This window comes from Temnothorax americanus, unplaced genomic scaffold, assembly GCF_048541705.1.
Source record: "Temnothorax americanus isolate GAGA-0224 unplaced genomic scaffold, ASM4854170v1 Scaffold5, whole genome shotgun sequence".
In the NCBI taxonomy this organism is placed as follows: Eukaryota; Metazoa; Arthropoda; class Insecta; order Hymenoptera; family Formicidae; genus Temnothorax; species Temnothorax americanus.
The window spans coordinates 6,455,832-6,480,704 of NW_027509657.1; the positions used below are offsets into that span (position 1 = coordinate 6,455,832).

The window sequence follows — 24,873 nt, forward strand, 5'->3', positions numbered from 1 at the left end:
TGTATTTCATAAATATATAGCAAGAGATCTCTTTCATTTGCCTCTCAGTCAAATTTAAACGCTACTTGCACGCATGATTCATGATACATTAGATAATACAGTTCCGACATATAAATTAACTTCTCTGGAATTTAGAGAAGATTCCTTAGAACTTGATCAACTGCGATTCGAATCAGGGGGGGGGGGGGGGTTCTCCGTTCCCTTTCTAAAAAATTCAGAGGTTTCTTACATTTAAAAAAGAAAGAAAGAGAGCCTCATTCTCCCTTCACTTTCCCTTCAATTTCTCCGATATTGGTCTTTCTATCGCGGAAAAGGCGCGGTTGTTGCGGTAACGCTCTCTCGTTCCTCTTTCGCTTTTCTCGCGTAAAAAAAAAAAAAACGAACTGCGGAGAGAAAACATGAAAGGCCGCTAACGTACGCGAGAAAGCCGAGGAGATTGACCAAACGAGCGTTAACGAGGGCGCGAAACAGCGCCGAGAGTTAACGGCACCGGCGCGGCGGGGGGTTGCGCGACCCTCTTCGATCATTATCCCCCTCGGATACATACGCGCGCGGGGATCGATTTGCGGTTCTCCGTTCCGCAAATTCCGGGATCCCGCCGCGCGCGCGGGGAGGACATCGTGGCGAATCGATTTTGCATTAGTTCCGAGCAATTTGCGCGACGACGCAACGACGAGAATTAAATTGGGCTTCCCGACCGGCTCGGATGACCGACTCCCTCCGGCCGAGGGTGGCCGGATTTTTCGGGGAATGCGAGACGAAAAAAATCCATTGCGCCCACGGCACACACACACGTACACACATATATATATAGGTCGTAGGCGACAGCTATGTAGATTTCGCTTTGAATTCGATCTAAAAATAAGCGCGCGCCCTTCCACGACGAGGGGAGGATGGACTAATCACCTTCACCGCGCCCATTAAATCGATCCAATCTCATCCGACTGCCATTAAACCTGAGTCAACTTGACACGGTAAACACGCGAAATAGAACGGCGATGACGACGTGGTCTCGTGTTCCCGTGTACTCTCTTTCTCGCGTTTGCGATAGCGCCTCTTATCGTCGACTCCGGGTTCATTTCAACGAGGCGGTCGATGAGAGAAGCCGCGTGATGTAACGTGGTCGAAAAATCGTAGGTCACGGCTCGTCTCCCCTGAAAAAAATATTCGTTACAGATCGTCGCATTTGTAAGAAAAAGGGGGTGAAAGAGAAAACTCTTCGACCGCGGTAGATCCTTCGAAAAAGAGGAAGACTTTTCTCATTTGGGAAACGCATCCCCGCATTTGGATTAATTTGTAATAAAATGTAATATTAAAATATTACGATTGTATTATTGCCCTTGAACACGCAATCCCTGCCACGATACATACTTTCGCTTTTACATATTTACGACTAGAAACTTACAATCGCTCGCACGCGTTACGCGCAAGCAGCACGCGCGAATGGACACGACGGCGCATTTGGTATTTGTCTGGTGTCCTACGCGGTTCCTATTTATTTCGTTAGACCTTAGCGCGAATAACAGTTCGAGGCCTCCAAATCAAGAGAATTTTAAAAAGCGTGTTGAGTAAATGTGCGAAAAATATTTGTCTGAAATGACTATCTTGAAATAAATGGGAACCGTAAATGACAACAGCTAGATCATTTGGGAGCGGTACGCGTGTCCAGCTAAATATTTAAACAACGGATATGATAACTAAAAAACTCTTCAATAAACAATAATTATATCGTTTAAAGAACGTGATGCGCCGTGTATCAGATATAGTGGAATTAAAATATACTTGTATACCATTAGAGAATGTATAAATAAAAGAATATATATATAAACGCGATACATATTACATATAAAAGGGGTTTCTTTGCCTCAATCTCTCTATATCTTTATAATTCGGTTACAGTGTCGTCGTCGTCGCTCCTGACGATGGGATTCCCCTTGAGCAACGCCACAATCATGCTGAGGAAAAAAAACATATGTAACTCTTTCATTGTTTTTTGTAATACGTAAAAAAGTAGCTACATTTACGTGAATACCTACCAATAAAGATAAATGAAAAAGAACACGAGGCAATATCCGAGATGAATCATGCTATCGCGCGTGTATCTCTTCAGCTTGCTGCGAGTGTGAATCTCCGTGGGATCGTAAACTCCCATATTGCCGCTGGGAACGTTAAGATACTCGTAAAACAACCACATCGTCATCGGTATGTTCACCAGCGTTAATATCAGCTGTCCGTGTATCAACAGAAGAAACACCAGAAACGTGTGTCCTATTAACTTTGGCAACACTCCCTGCGACGGAAAGTAACGACAAACTTTTAATATCGCGTTTGTATAACGAGAGATATGCTACGAGACGTATAATCGTACCATATTCAACTTGTAACAGCATTCTTGCGCATTCAGATAATCACACTCAAGATCCGACAGCGTTATAATCTGCGCATCTCGGTCAAGGAAAATAACGTTCATAATAACAATTAAAATTGGCGGTACTTATTTCCATTTTATCGATGCAGACCAACTTCAATCTCTGTATATATATATATAACTTACTTTTTATTTTATTTTCTAATTCTTATAACTACAAGAAGATTAAAATTAATCTGCATTAATAGTTGATGCTTTTTAATTTTTTGTCTACTTGTGAGGGAGAAAATTTTGAAAATGGTGCCACTGCACGGCTGCCAATCACCGAGATAACCTCCGTCGCGAAAAAAGTCCCTCGCTCGCGGCATCGAGCGCGACCCGACCGCTTCGCGAAGCGGTTCGACGGGGCGTCGAAAGAGGGACGAAAGACGAAAAAATGATCGACGGCACGCGCGCGCGACCGGGTCGGGTGACAAAAAGGATACGTAAAACACCAGGAGGAACAGCACGCAGCCCGTGTCGAGCAGCGCGATCGCGAACAGAAGCGGATCCGAGAGCAGACCCATGACGTTGCTGCTTCCGCGCGAGGAACGCGGGGCCGATCACATGAGACTCGCGGCTGTGGCGCTCGCCAAGCGTCTCCTCCGTAGCTCTCGTCCTCGTGCGAGTAGTATACTCGCCCTCGCCGGTCGGAACTCGGGGAAGTCTCGGAACCTCTCGCCGTAAACTTCCAGGATATCGCCGACCGTAGAAACGCACGCTTCACGGTGTTGCCAACCACGCCCGTCGCTTAAACGCACGATCCCCTGCGACCTGCGACCCCACGGACGCCCCCCTCGTCCCGCGGGTCCCCTCGTCCATTGCTCGGCACGACTACTCCGATTAACAAATGGCGATTAATATCCATTTCTATCAATGTAGATTAACTTTAATCTCGGCTCAACACTCACTTGTATCTTTTTCTAATTCTTAAAATTAGAAGAGTAAAAAATAAGAATTAAACCCCGAGATTAAAGTAATTTGCACATTGATCGATAGAAATGAATACATTAATTGGAGTTTGGCCGAGGTTATTTTAACGTTCAAGGATCGCTACAAGAGTCAGATTCGCACTATGTTTTTCAGTATATATATATATATATATATCTATAAAATATGTATATATACTTATGCCTGATGTATTTGCAACAATAAAAAATTAACCATGAGACCACGCAACTTGCACTGATTAAAATCGTTTATTTATGCGTTTCCGCTTTTCCATGCAGTTGTTTCCCGAGAAGCAAATTTTATTATTACGAAAAAGTTCGCTCAAGAATTCAGAAAGCAGAGAGAAAGATATGTCAAATGCTCAATGTATGTGTATGATATTCCCGGTGTAAAACTGATATATGCGTCAAACCTCAAACCCTAGAGCCTAGGTTAGGTCGCCGCGCACGCGTGAAAAAAGATCTGTTCGTTTTCGCTGCACTTCTGAACTAGTGCAATAAGTTAGAATGAAAGAAAATATATTTGTTTCATTCTAACTTATTGCACCATGTTGCACTTAACCTTTTCTGGGAACGTTATCTCCGGTCCGATTGGCCTAATTGGCCACGATTGGCCGACCTGCGATGTATCCGTTGTTCGAAAAATCAAACGAATTCTGTGTGATTCTGTGTATTATTTGGGAGACTGTACAATAACAGAGGTTCACGTGCGCGCGATAATTTCGCGTATTATTCTGTAGTTTCGTCGGCTCCAAACACGGTGATGCTCGACAATCATGGAGCTGTGGGAAAAAGTTATCTTAGAATGGGTGAGCAATAATTTTACGTGTAAACGCCCGACGAAAATTAACGTACACAAAGCGTCCCTGTCACACATGGAACGAGAGTGAATCGTATGTACAATGTAGACAATTATCCGTACATCCGAACCCTTTCAGGCTTTGCAAATGAGTTTTTCATGTCTTTCTACTTCTGACTCTCTTTGCAACATTGTTCTCGAACAATTGTTCGATCGTTAGACGACGAGCGTATTGTAATTATTATGCTCCTAGAGTTTCAAGCTACGTGTATGTAATGACATTCAAGAGAGAATGACATTAAAGAGAAAGAGAGATGTCTCATGGGCAAATGTTTAAATTTACAGATCAATTGCTTAGAAGTGCAGGAAAAACCAGTGAAAAGTATAACGGAATTGCAAGATGGAACGTTTTATATCAATTTCCTTAAATTAATGTAAGTACATTATTCCTATAATAGCTATGTCGCAACGCAAACCTGCTATCTACGCCTATTGTCATTCAATTTATCATGTTTGCAGAAAATGGAAAAAGCTTGAGAACTTCGGTCCAGAAGACATTGTGAAATTTATGGAAGGTGAGCACGGATATTTTCATGTTTGTCATACTGCTTTCCTATTGCTCTGTTTTTATTAATGCGGATTAACTTTAAATTTGGTTTAACTTACTTTTTCTGCTTTTCTTTTTCTTATGCCCATTTCTATCAATGTAGATTAACTTTAATCTCGGTTCAACTTATTTTCTATCTTTTTCTAACTCTTGAACTAGGAAAAGATGACAGGTAAGTTAAACCTAGATTAAAATTAACCTGCTTTGATAGAAATGGACATTAGAGCTAGAAAATAAAAAAAAATAAATTAAACCAAAACTGAGGTTAATCTACATTGGTAGAAATTGACATAAATATATTATTTTTTAAATCTTTACACTTTTAAAAAGCAGAAGATTCAAAACCAGAGAATTAGCAACGACAAAATATAAACCTAACTTGGTTTTTTTAAATTTTAGATTGTGTACAATTGGAAGAATTAATATTTTTGTTTACGTTATCTGTTTACAGAGGAATATCCTACTTTCAAAGTCAATAAAGATGATAACACAGAACATATATACGTTGCATCGTTGTTACTCTTACATTTATGTCGAGCACTCTCTGCGGTACACCATGCCTTCCAATACAATATGTGCGATAACTTGAGAAATGAGACGCAAATTAGAGTTAAAACCTTCCTCGAGAGTGTCCTGCCTATTGGCAAGGATGTTACCAAGGAAACTATGAGAGACGTTATTATGGAGGTGGAGGATACATCAACAGCTGTGGATAGTCTCAGAACACCGCCCCTCGAGGACTTTTCCAATTCTCCTTTAACACGTTCTGGACGTAGCAAGAAGATTCTGACGGAACGTGTTCGGGAGCTGAGAGACTTGAGATGCAACTTGCAAATAGAACGTTTTACTAACGCGGATTTACGGGATGATATATCGAGACAACACAACAAAATAAAGAAGTTGCAGAAGAAGCTTGACGAAAAATCAGCGAAAATAAAAGAATTGCGAGAGGCACTGTTCAAGCCAGGCACTCCTCAGCCATCCCATACAAAAGAGGACAACTCGCAAGATAATTATTACAAAAGATGCATTAATGACATAGAAAATCAATTGAGTAAACAACAAGATGAAATTAATAAACTAGAGGCAGAGAAAGATGCTATATCGAAAGAGCTGTGTTGTACGCGCAGGACATCTAAGCATTTTAAAGAAAATTTTACAAACTGCGAACGGTCCTTGGAATCTTTATCGAACAAAATCGAATTAAAGGATAGAGAACTGATAGAACTTAGGATGCATAATGAAGAATTACGCGCGTATATCAAAGAATTGAACAGAAATGCTAATCCAGAGCAAAGCTTCGAGGTTGAAGATATATCGTATTCTGTCAGGTTAATGAACACTAGCGAAGTTTTACCTAGCGAAGCTTTAAGTTCTGTGATCGAGATCCAGCTTCAGGAAGCCAAAGAAGAATCTGCTATACTGCATGCTCAAGTTGATTCTTTAAAAGGAAAAATGGATCTTCTTGCAAAGGATTACAGAAATGTGTTGGAATCGAACAGGGATTTGGAGGAAAAAGTAAAAACGCTAGATCGGGTCCAGGCAGAATTAAATAATACGCAGAAGGAATTGGATGTATCGAATGCAGCTTTTGAAGGTTTACAGGTGGAGAAAATCTCTCTCGTTACTCAAAATGAAGATTTGAAAAAGTTACTTTCATCTAGGGAGATAATGTTGTCTGAAGCAGAACAGTTAAACGTTGCACTGAGTACGGATTTAAATAATACGCAGAAGGAATTGGATGTATCGACTATAGCTCTGGAAGGTTTACGGGTGGAGAAACTCTCTCTCGTTACTCAAAATGAAGATTTGAAAAATTTACTTTTATCTAGGGAGAAAATGTTGTCCGAAGCAGAACAGTTAAATATTGCACTGAGTACAGAATTGGATAACTTAAAACTAGACATGAAGAACTTGAATAAATTGTTTGAAAATGAAAAAACCAATTCTTCAAATTTAAACGCTACTCTATTGGAAACCCAATCGCAAGTAACAGAACATCTTTCCTGGATTCATAAGCTTACTGACGAAAGAGATTCATACAAATCTTGCATCGAAAATTGCAGTAAAAGTTTAAGAGATATTTTACATTGTGATAATCAATTTATAAAAGTCGAAACTGATAATTTAAATGACTCGACACTTATTGATCTTACAAAATATATTGAAACAATGTTACACAATTGTGATGTAATGCGCGTTTCATATGAAAGTGATATCGAGAAATTAAAGACAACGATAGATGAAACAAATACAAACCTGCTTGAGCTACAATCAACGATTACAACTTTAGAAGAACAAAATAAGCAGACTGTCTTGGAGTTAGCTGTTATCGAGGAAGAGAAGAAACAAAAGGATTTATTATTAAATGAGCAAAAGGAAATTATCCATACATATTCGCAGGAAATCGAAGTCTTAAAAGAGATTAATAGAGATGAGAAACTCGTTTTGGAACAAAATGTACATGAATTAACAAACCAATTAACAGATCGAGAATCACTACTGAAATCTGTTATGACACAGTTAAAAGATCTACAGAACATAAATAAAGATCTGAAATTAATGAAAGAGGAAACTCGGCAAAACTTTGGTGAATATCAAGAAAATATTGAACTAACATTTGAAAAGTTGCAATATGAATATCATACGTTATATCACAATTACCACAAAGTACAGCAAGAAAAAGAGAAGTTAGAGCATAATTTCAATTGTAATAAGGAAGAATTATCAAAAATTCAGGCGATAAATACTACATTACAACAAAATTTATTAGAAAACGAAGAAAAGATAAGTGATTTGGAAGAGAAGGAAAGAATTCTCTTTGACGAATTAAATGAATCCAAACGCAATGTGCAAGAATTAAAAGATATAAATCGAGCGTTGGAAGAGCTGCACGCAACGATGAAAACTGAAACAAATGATAAGCTGGAAAGTCTCAAGTCAGATAATGCTAAAATATTACTCGAGTTGAAAGATACCACTGATAAGCTCAATTTATTACATCAAGAAATGAGTGATACAATGACGCAGATGGAATTAAAAGAAGCACAAATTAACGAGTTACTTTCGGACGTTTCAGCCTTAAAAACAGAGAAGGACGATTTGATGCGTTCTCATAAAGAAGCACTTGAAGCAAAAGATAAAGAAATAGAAGTGAAAGAAGAGGCATTATTGACGTTACAAACTAAAATGAATAGGCTGACGAGCGAAGCAAACACTACGGAGAAGAAGATGAGAGAGATAATTATTAATCTTCAAGAAGTAAGATCTAGCCAAGATGCTGTCTTGACAACGCAAGAAGCAGCTTTGAAGGAAAAGTGTCTATACATAGAAAAACTTCAAGAACGGTTTGATAACTCTAAGGAGATCCTGAATAAAGAACTTGAAGATACAAAATCGTCGTTGCGCGAATGTCAAATTAAATTCTTCGACCTACAAAATCAACTTAATAATCAAAGCAGGACTGTAGTAGAATTGCAAGATGTGCTCAAAACAATGAGTGCGAATCAAGCGGAAATTGTAAAATTGTGCCAAGAATTGGAACATCCAACGAAAAATTTGAATTCTACGATTACGGAAACCTGCTCAGAGTTTGATTTACATGATGTACCGCAGTGCATTAATATAGAGAATAAGTACAAGTGCATTAATGTAGACGATAACGCAAATATTTTGAATATTATTAAGATGACTCTTGATGAATTACACAAATCTCAGAAAATTATCTCGCGTTTAGCTTGTGCAAATGCTGAATTGAATGAAACTTTGATAAAACAAAAAGTACTTATAGATAACGGTGTAAAAGACAAAGAAGAAGTCTGCGGTCTAAAGAATAAGATACGAGAATTGGAAATAATAGCACAGAAACGGAATGATTATCTTAAGAGCCTCATAAAAAATAAGGAATCTTTAAAGGACCCTTTGCAGAAAGTTTTCGCTATGCGGACCGACTTAGATACTACTTTAACATCGTTCAAGCAAAAGTGGAATGAAGTATCGACGAAGTTTCAGAATATTTTTCATACTGAGAGTTCCGTTTGCGACGAGTTTAAACAGTTGCAAATTAAGAAGACAAGTCTCGAAAATATATTATTGAAGTGTCAAGCTGATTATTCACAGAACATCAAATCTATATGTGATATTTTATGGGACAAGTTTTTATGGACGGAACAAAAATTACACGATACCTATTTATGTTCAATACATGAGAAAGAGTGTTTGGACATACTGACAAGTGTGGAAGAAGATCAATTTTCTAACGAGAAAGTGATAATTGATATAGAATTGGAGAAATACAAAGCGCTGCAAATCGACGTAAAGAAGTCTGAAGAGGAAATAGAATCTTTCACTGCTTTAGCCACCTTTTACGATAATAGTTTAAAATCTGGTGAAATCAAGAATCAAGTAGAGATAGAGAAGAAATTGCAAAATCAAATTAATCAACTGACAAAGGAAAAGAAAGATCTCAAAAATAGAATGGATACTATGCGTTTGAGGAATGTGAAATTAGAGAAAAATATCGACGATCTTAGAACAGAGATAAAGAACCTAAAGTCGACGGAGACAATGCCAACGGAAATTAATTTGACAGTGTCTGAAAGAGCGGAAATACAATCTCTGAAAGAAGAGTTGGAACGTTTGAAAGAACAGAACCGACAGCTACGTGAAGAAAAGGATGAGTCGAGCAAGATGGCAAAGCAACAACTTGAAAATCAGTTCAAAGAGGTTCATGCTGCATATGAACAAAAACTGGAAGATATGAAACAAAAAATGGTAAGTAGAAAAATATTTATACTTTAGAATTTTGAGATGTCAAAATTCTAATCTTCATGTTTCGTGTAAACAGTAATGTTGCTTTACGTTAATTTAATGTTTAATTTATTTCAGAAAACAGCCTACAATGAGGAAATGACGAAGTTAAACAAAGATCAAGAAAAGATTTTAGAAGAAAAGTTGCAGAAACAAACAGAAAAAATGTGCCGAAAGCAGAGTGAAGAACTTGATAAATACAGAGAACACGTTAGCCGATTAAGTTCGCAACTTTGGAACGTGGGAGAAAACCTTCTAGTCGAGCAACAACAGAAGCAAGATGCGTTAAAGCGTGTAAGAGAATTAGAAACCAGAATCAAAGAATTCCAAGCGGCCCAACCAATAACTACAATTTCGCGTAAGACTTGCAAGTACGTACAACTGTGTATTTTGTTCTTGGAATATATTATAATATAAAGAAAATATATTATATCAATTAAACAATTAATTAATTAATCTATTACAGAACGGAAAAGCAAGAAATGTTACCTGAAAACATACAACAAGCACATAAACTAACAACGCTTATAACTGAAGAAACATTCGAAAGGAGGCACAGCATTAGAAGCATACAAGCAATGGGCAATGTATTTAAAACGGAGGACGAAGAAGAAATCTTTGATAATGTTTATCTAGGTATATATTTCGCATACTAATCATGAATACTAACGTTGATCAAGAATTAAATTTTGCTTTTCAATCGATGTCCTCTCTCTCTTCTTGTTTATTAATCAATCCTCTTTATTCCAGCCGATATGAAACGAGGAAATTTTGTACCTGTCACAGATGTCAACCGTTTGTCTGTGTTACAAATGAGAAACTCTCTTTGCAAGCCCCATCTGAAATCGTCTTATCCAGCAGAAATGCAATTCCTTCCTCCAACTTTGACTGAAGAAGAAATTAAGGTAATTCCTCTTAATGTAAATTACGTCTCTTTTTGAATTTTTATCGCGTATAAATACTTTGTTAATTTCGTGTACTGTTACTCGTATGTCTCGTGCGTTTAATGCGCATTATAAAGATTTATGTATTCTTTTATAGACGGGCTCCTCAGCGGAAGATAACTTTAATGATAGTCTTAGCCAAAGTCTTCTCCCAGAACAGAAAGTCAGGAAAAAAGATAGATCTCAGGTAAGTTGTTATATTCTTATGTTTTTCTCTCTTTTATATAATCGTCCCTTACTTGATGTTTGTGATGTTTGTGATTCCTACATTCATATTGTTAGATATCATATAAAAAGCCTGGTCCTCCAACACCAAGCAAAAACGGGGGAAGATTATCATTGCAGGTATTTGCATATCCTCGTATATGTTATAATCTTGCATATTATGCATATAGCTGCAAAAAAATCTATATATTATAGAATTTGCTCAAACAGAAAGAAATTTGTCTAAAGCTTTTATTACGCTATAAAACCGCATCATTACAAAATTGTCACTGAAAATTCCTTTTAATAATTTGTGTTAGGGCAATGAATTGAGAAGCCCAAGTTCACGTGTATTGAGGGAGCGAAATGTGGATAGAAAAACAACGACTACTCCTCATTCGCTGAAGAACATATTCACGCTAAAACGGCAAGACGAAGTGAGTACGAATAATATATAAATAACTTTATATTAAGTGACATTAATATGTTAAACATATTTTTTTAACAGAACACAACTAGCACGCCAAAACGCAGACTCAGTAATCTTTTTCGCAAATCTCGTTTACAATCGGATCGATGAATAAATACTACGGTCATACAACTATAAAAAAGTAACAATATATTAGCGCAACAACGAACTGGGAGCTCTACAACTAAACTATAGATTATACTATATAAGCATTGCAGATGTCATATAGAAATAAGAATTTATTGTAATTTTACTCTATAACTATTTTTATTTTTATCATATCAAACATCATTCTTGGAAGAATATTGAGAATTGTTAATAACTTTGCAATAATGTTTAATAATGTGTAATAATGTGTAAATAAAATGTGATATATAAATAATTAACATTTTATATAAGACTCCACACGATTTATATATATATTATAAAAAGTTTTGGTAAATTTTTTTGAATTTTTAATATGTAATACTTGCATCTCTGATAAAAAGTTTCAAATTTTATCAACTTTCTATGATTAGTTTCTAAGTTATAGACATTTGAAAGTCGCGTTTACAAGACCGTCCGTACGATTGTCTACACGAGCACTTGATATAGTGAATAACAGTTAATGTACTGAAAGCACAAGTAGACAAATATATAGACAGTCTTGTGAACGCGACTTTCAAATGTCTATAACTCGGAAACTAATCATAGAAAGTTGATAAAATTTGACACTTTTTATCAGAGTCACACACAAGTACTACGACATATTTAAAAAAAAAAAAAAAAAATGATAAGGTTTTTTCACATAAATCGTGTGGGGTCCTTTATATGAAACAGTCAAGTATACAGAGCATTATCACAAAATGTACAGGAAAAGCGATATAGTTATAAAATTATATCCAGTTTATCATGTGTCTAATTGCATTCACAAATAAAATATATGAATACTATCATAATGAATTGTATCTGTTTATTTAAAAAAGTTATTAAATAGTTAATGACTTCTAGATAGATAGACAGACAAAGAGAGAAAGACAATTCTTTTATAGTACTCATTTTTATATGGAATCTATATTGTGTTATTTGTAACATGACATATAATGAAATAAATTCGATTCCGCAGAAAAATTAAAATTTTTCTCTTACGTGTAATCGCTTTGTAACAGAATATTCATCTATCAAAACATATCGATACTTGCTCTAAAAGCTCTATTATCAGTTAAGTATGCTTTTGTAATTCTCAAAATGTATAGCTGCTTCGAATACATATCACAATCCAATCATCTGAATTTAAGAATACAAGAGAGCGAAGCATTTAAGAATTACGATGTCTCTTACTCGGAATCAGATTCCTGTAATTAATTTGAATCGTTGCATAATAATGTAATTTATGGCATTATGCTTATTGACATTGTAATATTTGTTCGAACTTACCATATATTGCCCTTCAACGTATCTCCCTGAATTTCTAGAGGTTCTCCGCAATTCCCTACGCTCTACATGCTCTTGACTTCGTCGTCTATTGCAAAATTACGTTCTGTTTATTGCACAATTTTAAAATAAAGAATACATGACAGAACATACTTACGATTTTGACTGTATTTGTAAAGTTTTGAGTCTGTTATCAATGTCTTGCGAAGGACTCGTTGAAGTGTCCTCTATAATTGCTGAAGGAGATGCTTGCATTTGTGCAGTATCATTATTTTCATAGAAAGCATTTGTTCTGGGTCCACGTGTTATCACTAATTTATTAACTGGTAATCTGAAAAATAAAATGATCACATCGACGTTCAGCAAATAAATTTATTTTACAATTTAAAAATAATCTGTATTTCAACTGGTGCGTTATTGCTATTATGTTTTCCGCTCGTATTTAGTTCAATAAAAATATGAGAAAGTAAATTACTCACTGATTCTTCCGTGGACCACGCTTTTTCTTCTGTTTGCTGAAATGAAAACGCCCATTTTCAGGTGGAAGTGCAATTATTCTGACTACTCATATTTCAAAATAAAGGGACAAAAATGTCATAATTATGAAAAGTTGTCACATACATATGATCTTTTTGTATACCCAAGTTTATAGTCCATACATACATATGCATTTAGAGATTTTCTTTTTAATATTACTTTTTAATATGTGAAACGTTAAAATCTAAGTAATAATAGCAAGATGATGTAGATGAATAATGATAACATATTTGTGAAGTGATGGGTATAGAGAACGGCGTGTCATGAAAAGGAACGTAGGCATCATTAATTTCAGGAAATATGAAGCACAAACGATCAATTCTTTTATTTTACTATATGTTATTGATTGAAACAATATGTTTTTCGCGCTTTGATTTTTAATTTTGATAAAGTAGGATTTAGGAGCGCTGGGAGTAGAAGGTCTTATTTGAAGCAATATTTATTCATATGTCTATCACACCAATTTGTATTATTAATATATAAATATAATACAAAGTTTTTTTAAGCTTACTTGATTTTAATCTCGATAAAATACACATCGTTCTCTATGCGCTATTTTTTCAATTACCTCAAAAATATGACAATATTATATATTCCTTAATAATCTCTTATTCTAGTTCAGAAATTATTTGTTGTTAAAAAATAGGCACGAAGTATAATAGATTACATCGAGAATCTTATACAATTTTTGTCCCTTACATATACTTTTAAATATTAATACATATTTCATATTCATCTAAAAAAATATTTTTTAACTTTTGTAACGATCAGGTCGCCTGTAACAAGCGGTTAGGATCACTACTCATGCAAACATATATATATATATATATATATGTATACAAAAAAAAATATTTTTTTGTCTGAAACATAGTGATCTAAAGTAGATATTTATATGACAGATCTTTATATATTAAGCACAAGCATGCAGTTATACTGCAAGAAGTGAAATCGCAAATATTTTTTTATGAACAATATACAATTTACGACTCAATCGTACCCTCTCTCTGCCTCTGTCTCTCTCAGACACACACACTCAACAGTGTTCCAACTTTAATATTTCAAAATTGTAAAATTATGATCATTATTACGTATTTTAATGTGTTAAAATAATAATTGATTGAGTTTAACGATACACGTCGACTTGCCGTCTTAGATTATATAGTTCATCTTTATCATAATTTTATCATAGCAATGAATTATAATATACAAAAGTTTCATGAATATATCATACATATATAGTATTAATAAAGCATTAATAAAAAAAATGGCAATAAAATAAAAATATTAGTAATGAAACTACCATTTTCTACAGATCTACATTTTGCAAGCAACATTAATGTCTTGTAGCGGTAGTGAAAGAATCACATTAGTATGTGCATAGAAGATATCTGCGCTTTCAATTTTACAAATGATTTATATTGTCTATAGTATGGTTCGCATTGCAAAAACTAGTAAAGGCAAGCATTTAGTTTTTATTGCATTTCATTACAACGATAATCGAGGACTATTGAATCAGCCATTGCCGATTTTTCTTTGTGTTATCAAATAATTACATATAACAATTACTTGCAATTATAATTAAGACCATACTAACAAATTTAACAAAAAAGAATATTATATTAGATTCTCTATATTCGGGTACATCCAACTCACCCAGCAAGTTCGTGATCAGAACCTTCATCAGGTTCATCAGCATCCTCTTCCTCTGCAAAGGGAAATATTATTGTTTAGACAATGAAGGGCAACTAAAAACTAATATCTGATTTTCAATATTTCTCTAATTAAAATTATGAACGAAATTACTTTTACAGTTATCGACATTTGTGAATGTTTCAGTCCAAATTCGAGTCCAAATCTGACTCTACACTCTACAGCATACATTAAATAACTTTAATCTCATATGGAAACAGCAAGAAAATATGAACTTATACAGTATTCAAAATTATGATACACATTTATTAATTTCCTGTCCAATTTAATTAATTTTAGGAAACGGAGTTGCGTCCCGCCGTATAAATATACATGTCAAATGCGTTTTTTAAGACAGGCATAGTGAATTAAAATCTTTTACCTGCTAATTGATCTTTCTTGCGTCTTGTATAAGCTCGTTTACTTGTAACTGGCACTTGATCAGTTTCACCATGTAATAAACTATTTCTGTACAATAGTAAAGGCTGCCAATCTTCCCCTCGTGAAGACGGCATTCCAGCTTGTAACCGTCTATCCAGAAAGTTGAGTCTGCAATAAAATACAACATATTAAAGAGCGCATAAACTTTAAGGAAAATACTGGGAAAAATTAAATTTAATACACGGTATACTTACACTACACGTTTATCCTGTTTGAGAAGCTTATTCGTGAATTCGGACAATATCTCAAGGAACGGTAAATTCGGTGGGGGGCCTGTGGGATCCTGTTCGACACCATCTGGAGGAGTGATGACGAATAACACTCCTGCACGGTGTAAGGCCGTAATTGCTTCGCGATTTTTCACGGCGTCCAAACCAAAGGATAAAGCAAATCGTTTCGCAAGTTCCTAGACATAATTAGATTTTAGCACATTACTTCATTACACTACAAAACAGTATATTGATAACTACATACCTTTATCGCGGTGAATTCTTCACTGTTTCTGTTCACCTTGCCCTTTTCGGTCATTATCTCGTTGTACAAAATATTTAAGCTTTGTTGCATGGTTAGCGCACAATTCGTTTTATTGATATCTCTTGCTTTCCCTAACGTGGTCTTAATAATATCGCCGTAATCGTTGTAATATTTGACGTAATGCTTGAACACATCCGCTGCAGCTTTCGTGGGGATCATATTGTATACAATTAACTTGCAATAACCAGCTAAGAAATTTCTTCGTTTATGCAGCTCTTCGATTTTAGAGTGTTCATCATGCCCTTCTACGAAATAAATTCATATTATATATATTTCAATAATCTGTTTAATATATTCATATATTAGCTCGACTCTCTCTCTCATTTGAGGTGCCGAGTAGCCTAATGGTAGAGCACTCATCTCTAAAAATAAAAGATATGAGTTCAATTCCCGGTCTTGTCACCTCACATATAAGAACTTTTGTATACAAAAGATGTTATTCAACCGTGATAGAAATAAGAACCAAAACACAAATCTCACGGTATATATAACTAAATAAATGATACTACATTTCTTCGAGGAAAATCCAAATAAAAATAATAAATTACTTACCATCCTCTTCTTCGAAGAAAACATACTCTTGTATAAATCTATTGAGCATGTTTTGCATTGCTTGGTCCGGCTCGTACACTAACTGATGCAACAAGGGATTAGTATGCGTAGTCAGTTGATTGCAGAATACAACCAACAAATCGCATATTGTGTTGTACGCAACTTCCCTCAAGATCGGCGGCGATGGCTGTTTATTATCAGATAAATATCATTTATAAAACGGTTTACAATGTAAATTTAAGAATTTTCGAATGTGTAATTACCGTGCCGCTACTATCGCCGCTGACGAAATGGCGCATTGAACCCATAAATGAATGCAGTCGTTCCTTCAACTGCCGGCATTCGTCCTCGCCACGACTGCCCGAGTCCACAGCTTCCATCAAATGATTTTCGCCCCACAAAATGGCGAAGAAGCATGCGCTTATGCAGTACTTAACCGCTTTGTCCGGTAAGCATCTACATACAGATAATTGAAATATTATTTACACGTACAAGAAATATTTTGTGTAAATTGTAAGGAATTATAAGGAAAAGTACTTTGAAGGATCCTTTGCATCCTCAATATCCTTGTACAACGAATCCCATATGCCCCATGGATTCATATTGTGACAGGCATAAAAGATGGAAACTTTTTTAAGTGATTGGACAACGTTAAATATCTCATCTTCGTCCGGTTCCTCGTCTCCTTCAATCAAATTCCTATATTCATCAATCGCTTCTTTGTATTTATTTACAATGGAATCGATTAAAGTTGAACGAGCGACATCACATCTATAAAAGAAAAATTTAAACACTAAATGCTTTAAACAGATATATAACATACACAATTTGGAAAAAAAAAACAATCTATATACCTGGTAAAAATAGCATGACCGTCCACACACATATGTTCTAAGGTTTTAGCCGCCGTATCCAAAACTTCGGTATCATGCATTTTTTCTACGATCGTGTGGATTTTACTTAAAAGAGAATCTAAATTTATTTCTTGTCTAGATTTTGTGTAAATATCCAAATCGAAATATTGCGGAATTGCGAGCAAATTCGCCAATTTTTCAGGATCTGCCCTGTACTTATCGAGTAACAGCGGTAACGTTTGAATAAAATGTTCCGTCAATTTTTGCTTATCATCGTGAACTTGTTTAAGTTCTTTCACCGACAAAATTTTTCGAGTGGGTCCACGACCGACCGGTGCTTCGCCCGTAGCAGCTTGTTTTATGCAACACACCATCAATTCAATGAGAGACGTTTCTTTCTGATTGTCTAACGCTTCCTCGTCGGGACCAGCTTCCTCTAATAAGAGATCCGTCATGCACTCCCAATCCTTCATCATTTGATTAGTTTCAATTAGAGAATCAACGAGATACGCTCCGTGCTCGTGTAATTCGGATTCGATGAAGAACAGAACAAGATCGCGTATAAGTGGCGTATTCGGCAATCGTTTCTTGCCGCGTCTGGTCTTAACACCGACTGGGGCTTCGTCGTCCAGACGGAATAAACGTTCATTCAGAAATTCGCCGGCAGCCTGCGCGACCGCACGATGCGAGGAATAAACAAGTTCGTACACGTGTTCGCAGTCTTTATCAGTGAGGATCTCTCTGTGATGCTTCAAGATCGAAATAACAAGTTTCACAGCTTGCACCGCTACATCATATTCCTTGTCCAACGTCATCGCGACGATCCTGTCCTTGAACTTGCTTGTGAACAGCTCGAGCTTCGTTTTTAATTCCTCTGAGGCGTACAATGGTTGTAACGCCTGCAAGCATTTAAGTCTAACTTCTCCAACTTTATCATGCAAAGTCCAGCCTGCAAAATACATATCAAACATGAAACGTAGTAAACGCGGGGATATCTATTTTAATATACACGAATAAAAATGTTCTGTACCAATATATTTCAAATAGGAATCATCTAAGAAATTTTGATGAAATTTCTTCATCCAGACTCCGATCTCTGCCATGCAAATTGCGCGTATTTCCGGTAAGGTATCCCTATACCTATGAACAAAAACAGACTTGAACATATATGTAAGCATGTTCTTTATCTCATCCATATTCTCTTCCAATTCCTTTCGCTTCGCCATCAAGGACTCCAATCTGTCTGCCGCCCTTTTCTCTCGAGCCTTTTGTCTCTCGGCTTCATACTGCCGTTGCGTATTGTCCAAATTTATGGATACAGTCAATGCAACGTCTACCAAAGCTGTCATTAATTTCATAGCTAGAAATAAAATTGTTTCGTTAATGCAATGACCGGCTTGCGGAAAAACTTTTTGTAATTACAATCGTCCAGTTTATTGGAATTTACCGGCAAGCGTTGCAGTATGTCTAAACGCCCTCACTTGTGAATCCGACAGTCCAGTTAGTAAAGAAATAACGTTATCCATTAGAAACTGATCATAGATAATCGAATATTGACATTGTCGAACGAGAATTTGAACGAATTCACAAAAGTTTGCACGGAACTTTTTCCACTGCTGTCCTGTCATTATTAACGGATATTCGCCACTTTCCTATAGAACAGAATTACGTAAACAATGTTATAACGAAGTTATTCATATCATATATATCATGTTATTATAATTTGAAAAATATACCTCATCGAATTCCTCGGTCATCTTGCGAATAATTGCCACATGTTCCATGCCCAGTTGCATCTCGGAAGTGATGCGACCTTTGCAACCGCTCGCATTGATGAAAAACTGCATCAACATGAGCAGCGCGTTTTCCCTGTTGCTTTTGTACTTTTCTATCCAGTCGTCAACAATAGTCTGCGAAACAATATTTTGCAAAAGATATTTTCATACATAATTTTCTCTCGTGCATTACTTATTACTAAATAAATCAACTTACAGTGAGCGAAGACCGATTATTTCTAATAACGTAATAAAGACTAGCTTCATCTTCCAAACTGTGCGTATGATGTGCCCTTTTGTTACGTCCTCGTCCACCGCCTCCTCTACCTCTGTTGCTGGGCGATGGAACGTAGTCTGTGTCGACTTCTTTGTACTTGGGTTGCTGCACTACGCCTCCTTAAAAGTCAAGAATTACAATATTACTCATTACAAAGTCTTCCATAGATATCGATATCAAAAAATTCACACATACCACGCATCCTTGCACGAGTGTTCCTCGTGATTCTCATGTTAGATGCTGCTGGCGTTGCAGGAGCCTCGAATTGTGCCTGATTGTCAAAGTTTCCAGCCTGTTCCTGGTATTGCTGTTGAGACGTGCCCGGCGAACTGTGGCTCTCGGAGGAATAATGCTCCGGACTGTAAATATATATATATATATAACAATAATGTTACAATTATATTCAAGATTTAACGAAATGCTCCAGGCTGTAAACATAATATAGCGATACATTACAATTCTCGCAATAATAACGTTAATCGCATTACGTAGGATTGTGCAGCGGAGTCTGAGACGCCTGATTGTACGGGGTGTACGCGTTGTAGTCGTTCGCGTCCCCGGCGGAATTGTCGTTCATCGGAGTCATCGGCGTCATCGGGGTCTCGTACTCCGGCGGCACCGGATCGTCCATGCGGATCCGCTTGCCTCCCCGTCTGTGCATCATCGCGCGGCGTTCCTCTACGTTCTGGCGCGTCCGGAAAGCAAACTCGCGCCCGCGGGAAAGCGCGGGCTGGGCCGCGATAAACGCGCGTAAACCGTGTTTACGTCGAGTCTCTCATTAAACGCGTCGGGACACACCATTCGAGTACACTTTCGACAAGAGCGACGGAGATCCCGCGCGAAGGATGCTCCTCCTCCTCGACGTTTATATCCCGTATCCGTTCTTGGTTCTCAGCATCCGCGATACGAGTGCCCGCGTCGCCCGCGACGTCGTCCACCGTCCACCGCGTCCACAATCTGTTCCCCGTTTCCCCGCACTACACTACCGCCTATCGCCCGCCCCGTTGTAACGTTTGACAATGCCAAAACGGTGCCAATGCTGCCAATAATAAATCTGTAAACAATAGCAGCCGAACATTGGGGACATTTCGAGACGCCACGTCCCGACGAGCGATCTCATTGGCCGCTCGATAGGGAATTCTCAAGATGTCTCTAGATTCATGAGCGCGCACTCGTCGATGCCCCGCCATTTTCTCTGAGAGCAATTTGAATCGTCCGTCTCTCTCTCTCTCCCGACATTACTGTGTCGATCAGTCGATCTTTCGCGCGTGAGGAAGGAGGAAAGAGGATGCTCGTCCGTCGCGTAGTGCAAACGCGCGTTTAAAAGTGGCAAAAGGTAATCAGAGATAGAGCCAAACGTGAGAGAAGTAGATTCCTCGTGATCTGCAATATGTATTTCGTTCGATTTTCAGGACGTGGCGAGCCGAGTCTGCCGATCGAGAAGCTTTCGACGATTCCTGCTTCCTGCTTCCCGTAGACGGCCCGGCCTTTTCATCGTCACGGCGGCTGCGACTGCGATTGGACAAAACTTTTCGAACACCGAAGCGGTAAGTGCTATATATATGATGATTCTGCGCGTTAACAGCGCGATTAATAACACGACAACTTTTTCAACTCTTTTATTACTCATATACTTTCGTTGTTATAATGATACGTGAGATTATACAGCGATACTCTACAAGTTAGTTTTGATAAGAAATAAAAGAGGCGCGGATTCGAAAGAACGTTTTCGCCGCTCGCGGACGCCGACTTTTCCGAGAAAGTATGACTCTCGTGTCTCATTCGATCGAGATCGAATTTTCAATTAACTTATTTAATTTCAGCTCGAATTTTTTTTCGATTAACTTAATCGGCGACTTTTACGTTCCACTTCTACGCTAACTTTAACCTCGATTTAATTTACTTTTTATCTTTTTCTAGGTCTAAGAAAAAAAGATAATTAAATCAGTTAAATCTAGATTAAACACTATTAAATTTATAGCGTTAAATTATATTTAATTTAAGTAATTTTTAATTATTGCTATACTCCACTGTCCAGTGAGTTTAAATAATATCTACTATTTTGTATTTAAATAATAAATTTCGACATGGTAGTTAAAAAGAACGAATTGTTATCTAACTTAAGCATTGGTTTAAATTTTATCCTTTATTAATATTTAACAGTGAGAGTAATTTACATTGATAGAAATGGACATCAATCGTTTAATTGGCAAAATTTCCAATTTTTTTAAACATATTCTATTCGCGTATTATCGGAATGGTATCACTTGACAAGTTAATCACCGATTAAGTTAATCAAACTTTTAATTCGCCGTCAATTAGTATCATCCTTCAACATTTTCACAAATTTTTAATCACATACTATTTTAATTGTAATTTTAAATTTCTTTGCGCGTGTTTTTATATCGAAATGGACGCTAAAAAATTGCGTTCTATATATATATATTTTTTAAGTTATTATTAAACCGTTATAAAAAAATCAATTATAATAATTCATACAGATTGCAATAGCATATTATAATAAATTGTTGTAGCTCCGTAACAATAATAATTCGCAAGTTATAATAATCGTTTGTGGCACACTAATTGACATATACGACTTATAATTATTTCGTCGATAATGATAGGTGACTTAAAAGCGCGTAACATAAGCGGAAAGTCGGCGTTTTTTGAAACGTGTAGAGCGAACGGCGATCGCGAACCCACGTCGTCGATCGGTTAATCTGCGGTACAGAGTATGAAATGTACAAAGCGGGCATGTGTCTCTTCTCTCTTCCTCATCTCTCGTGCCGTACTCGCTTAATTGCCTACCTGTTTTTTTTCTAAGACTACGGCTTCGCGCGATTGGCGATTACTTCCCTCTCTTTTTTTCTCGCGCGTTTGCTCGAGATTGAAATCTGACCGAAATCGTCACCGTCGTCGCCGAATATAAATGCGCCGCGCCGGCGAAGTCGTCGCGCGAACGGAATCATTAAGGCGGTCGGTCATTAAGTACTACGATATAAGTTTTGGCACTTACAGATTTACGATTGCACTAATTGCGAATGGTACCGCGCGGCCGCGTTCCGAGAAAACGCCCTTCTTCTACACTATGTATAACATATATGTATATTTGATATCAAATCTCCGCGGTGTGCGGCGCAGCGAGAATCGCGACCCTCGCAAGATCGTTCTCGATCTTTTCTACATTATCCGGGCTTCCTGGGGGACGGTATTGCTATTAATTTGTCAGCTGCTCGCGCTTAATGACGCGCCTAATAACGCGCGATAAAGGCATTCTCCGTTTTATCATTTAATTCACATTTTATCGTCCGAAGAAATTTTACAAGAAAATCTCTGCCTACATCGCGTTACAAAACTTCGCTGTACCATTTAGTCTTGTCTTAATTCGCTATATGAAAACGCCTGAAAGTCTTTTTATCGCGTAGGCATAGAAATTAATATGAAAAATATCCGAAGAGTATAAATACGCGGTAGAAAAATGGCAGTGCTTTAATTCGGAAAGATCTTTCACCTCTTCCTCGTTTGTTCCGTGGGTCGCGCGTGACCGTTGTACGTGAGATTGTCGCTTTGACGAATCGCTTTAACTCGAGTAAAGCGACGCAAAACCACCGACGTTACGACGATGCACGCGTGTCCCATGAATTTATGAGTCTTGAAAAGAGTTAAATATATTTCTTCGGGTATACGCATACTCGAGTTATCAAAAGCTGATCCTGTATTTTTGAAAACGTGGGACGGTGATTGCCTTAACAACGAACTGAAGAAAGAGATCTGCATTTTCAATATCTTTTCAACGCAATTTTGAGTACAGAATACATCTCGTACCCGTCTGTTACTTGGATTACACGATTTACACGACAATCTGAATTTCTATATTATGTATAAAATATAATTTAGTAATTTGATCATGGAGAAATTATTTCGGGATAGCACTTTTGAAAGAAACGGATTTCATGCTCGATAATAGGCGAGATTGAAAATTTTGTCGTATTAATTCAGATAATATAAGCACAAGATTGGCACAGCGATTGTTCGGGAACACGGATGCTCGTTGAAAGACACAGAGAGGAGAGATGTATACGTAAGCGACAGATCACTGGTAACTGTTACGCGTGTTCCGTGTGTAATATTCTTACGCAAGCCGTGGCCTTTTTCCACTAACAAACAAAAATAAAAAAATAAGTAGCTTTCTATCCTCATGTATGAGAAGCAAGGCGTTAGTGACGTTTCTTCGATCCTGCTCGCCTCGAGGCACGTTGTTTTTCATGGACGTAATATGCTCGGGTGGGACGCGAGGGGATCGACAGCTCCCTTGTCCCTACCCTCGTGGTACGATAATCGACGGATGTTCAGGGGGGGGGGGGATGAAATTCAAACGAGGCCGAAATCTGTATGAACGGTGACGTCGCAGTTGTTGGGCTTATCGGCGGCCGCCATGTTCACCTCCACCAAGGTGTCGACGCTGTTAATCGGGCAGCCCTTGAGGATCTTCTGCGCCGCCAGGCTGGTAAATTGCACCTGCATGTCGCTGAGACTGGGATAAGAGTGCAGATCCGAGCCTCGGCTCACGGTCTTATCCAGATTGGGCTCGGAGCCCTGAGGGGCTCGCTGCTGCTTCACCGTCTCGAAGTTCTCGATGTAGACGTCGTTGAAGGAACCGCCGAATCCGTCGTACGACTTGGTGGGCGACGGCGGATTCGAGGCGATATTATTCTTCGAGCCGGGATGAAGTAGATTGCGGTAACTCAGCGCGTCCTTCGACAGCGACAAGCTAAGCTTGCGCGAGTTGTTCATCGCGTCGTTGGTGTTCTTCGTGGTGGACAACGCGGCGGCCTCGTGCACCAGGGCGTTCTTGTCGACGTTGTTGGTCGAGCCGTCGATCAGGTGGGCCTGACTATTGTTCAGGCGATTCGTCAGTTTTAATTTATTAGGCACTTCGTCCTCGACTTTCGGCTTGTTCTCTTTGTCAGATTCCGACAGTAAAAGGCTCGTTTTTGGCTCTTTCGACGCGTAGAGGGATGACGGACGCTCGACCTTGACCGGCTTGTTCAGCTTCTCGTCGTCTAGCTTCGATTTAAAAAGCTTCTCGTCGTCCACCCGGGTTTTGAAGGCTTTCTCGGCCACCAGCTCCCTCTCCTGCTTCTCCTTGCAGTCGATGACTTCCTTCTCGGCAATTTTCGTCTTCACCGTGCCGTTCTCGAAAGTGATTACGGACCTCATCGGTGAGTTATTCTGGTGAACGTAGATCTTCGTGCCGGGCGAGCCGGAAATGGTCGTCGTGCTACTCGTGTTCGAAGCCAGAGTCACGCTATTCTGTATCGTCCGTTGCTCCTGCGACGACGGGCTCAGATTGGTGGACACCTGAAGGGTTATCGAGTTCTGCGCCTCTTGCAGAGGAGTCAGCGAACCTTGCTGAACGACTTTGAGCGGTGACGATTTCGTCGACAGCGTGGCCGTCTTCAATGGCGAGCAGGTCAATTTCGTACTGGAAATCGACTTGCCGCTAGAGTGAGACGAATGACCAGACGAAGTTTTTTGCAGCACCTTGAGATAAAAATTTTCTTATTCAAAAATAAAAAAAAAATTATATCAAAATTACAAATCTTAAT

The 24,873-nt window shown here is 37.9% G+C and overlaps 4 protein-coding genes across 6 annotated transcripts in view; 1 reads left to right on the top strand and 3 right to left on the bottom strand.

Annotated features, from left to right (window-relative positions):
• Positions 1-1,802: 1,802 nt before the first annotated feature.
• Positions 1,803-3,702, bottom strand: Cnir (cornichon-like protein). Its single transcript, XM_077417637.1, has 5 exons — positions 3,536-3,702; positions 2,854-3,241; positions 2,369-2,437; positions 2,037-2,290; positions 1,803-1,955 (listed from the first exon to the last, which is right to left on the bottom strand). Exons 2-5 carry the CDS (start codon positions 2,932-2,934, stop codon positions 1,883-1,885), a joined length of 477 nt encoding a protein of 158 aa, XP_077273763.1. The 5' UTR covers positions 2,935-3,241; positions 3,536-3,702; the 3' UTR covers positions 1,803-1,882.
• A 178-nt stretch (positions 3,703-3,880) lies between these two features.
• Positions 3,881-11,462, top strand: Mud (mushroom body defect). Of its 2 annotated transcripts, XM_077417608.1 has the most exons (11): positions 3,881-4,166; positions 4,502-4,590; positions 4,676-4,731; positions 5,215-9,536; positions 9,651-9,943; positions 10,039-10,208; positions 10,323-10,477; positions 10,614-10,703; positions 10,799-10,861; positions 11,041-11,157; positions 11,229-11,462. In XM_077417608.1, exons 1-11 carry the CDS (start codon positions 4,134-4,136, stop codon positions 11,298-11,300), a joined length of 5,460 nt encoding a protein of 1,819 aa, XP_077273734.1. In that variant the 5' UTR covers positions 3,881-4,133; the 3' UTR covers positions 11,301-11,462. The 2 variants fall into 2 exon arrangements, with proteins under 2 accessions (XP_077273734.1, XP_077273735.1); XM_077417609.1 differs by lacking the exon at positions 10,799-10,861.
• Positions 11,463-11,981: 519 nt separating this feature from the next.
• Positions 11,982-20,231, bottom strand: Sa1 (stromal antigen). The gene is made up of 18 exons (XM_077417612.1): positions 19,750-20,231; positions 19,457-19,620; positions 19,202-19,380; positions 18,946-19,119; positions 18,657-18,861; positions 18,240-18,569; positions 17,210-18,158; positions 16,893-17,126; positions 16,619-16,811; positions 16,356-16,542; positions 15,744-16,048; positions 15,464-15,675; positions 15,211-15,377; positions 14,793-14,844; positions 13,082-13,117; positions 12,760-12,933; positions 12,606-12,690; positions 11,982-12,523 (listed from the first exon to the last, which is right to left on the bottom strand). Exons 1-18 carry the CDS (start codon positions 19,923-19,925, stop codon positions 12,506-12,508), a joined length of 3,840 nt encoding a protein of 1,279 aa, XP_077273738.1. The 5' UTR covers positions 19,926-20,231; the 3' UTR covers positions 11,982-12,505.
• Positions 20,232-20,865: 634 nt separating this feature from the next.
• Knockout (Stork-head domain-containing protein knockout) overlaps positions 20,866-24,873 on the bottom strand; it is a 72,446-nt gene continuing 68,438 nt past the window's right edge. For both annotated transcript variants that reach the window (XM_077418031.1, XM_077418029.1), the window contains exon 8: positions 20,866-24,808. In XM_077418031.1, coding sequence (XP_077274157.1) covers positions 23,636-24,808 — 1,173 coding nt within the window. In that variant the 3' untranslated portion in view covers positions 20,866-23,635. The remainder of the gene's footprint in view (positions 24,809-24,873) is intronic.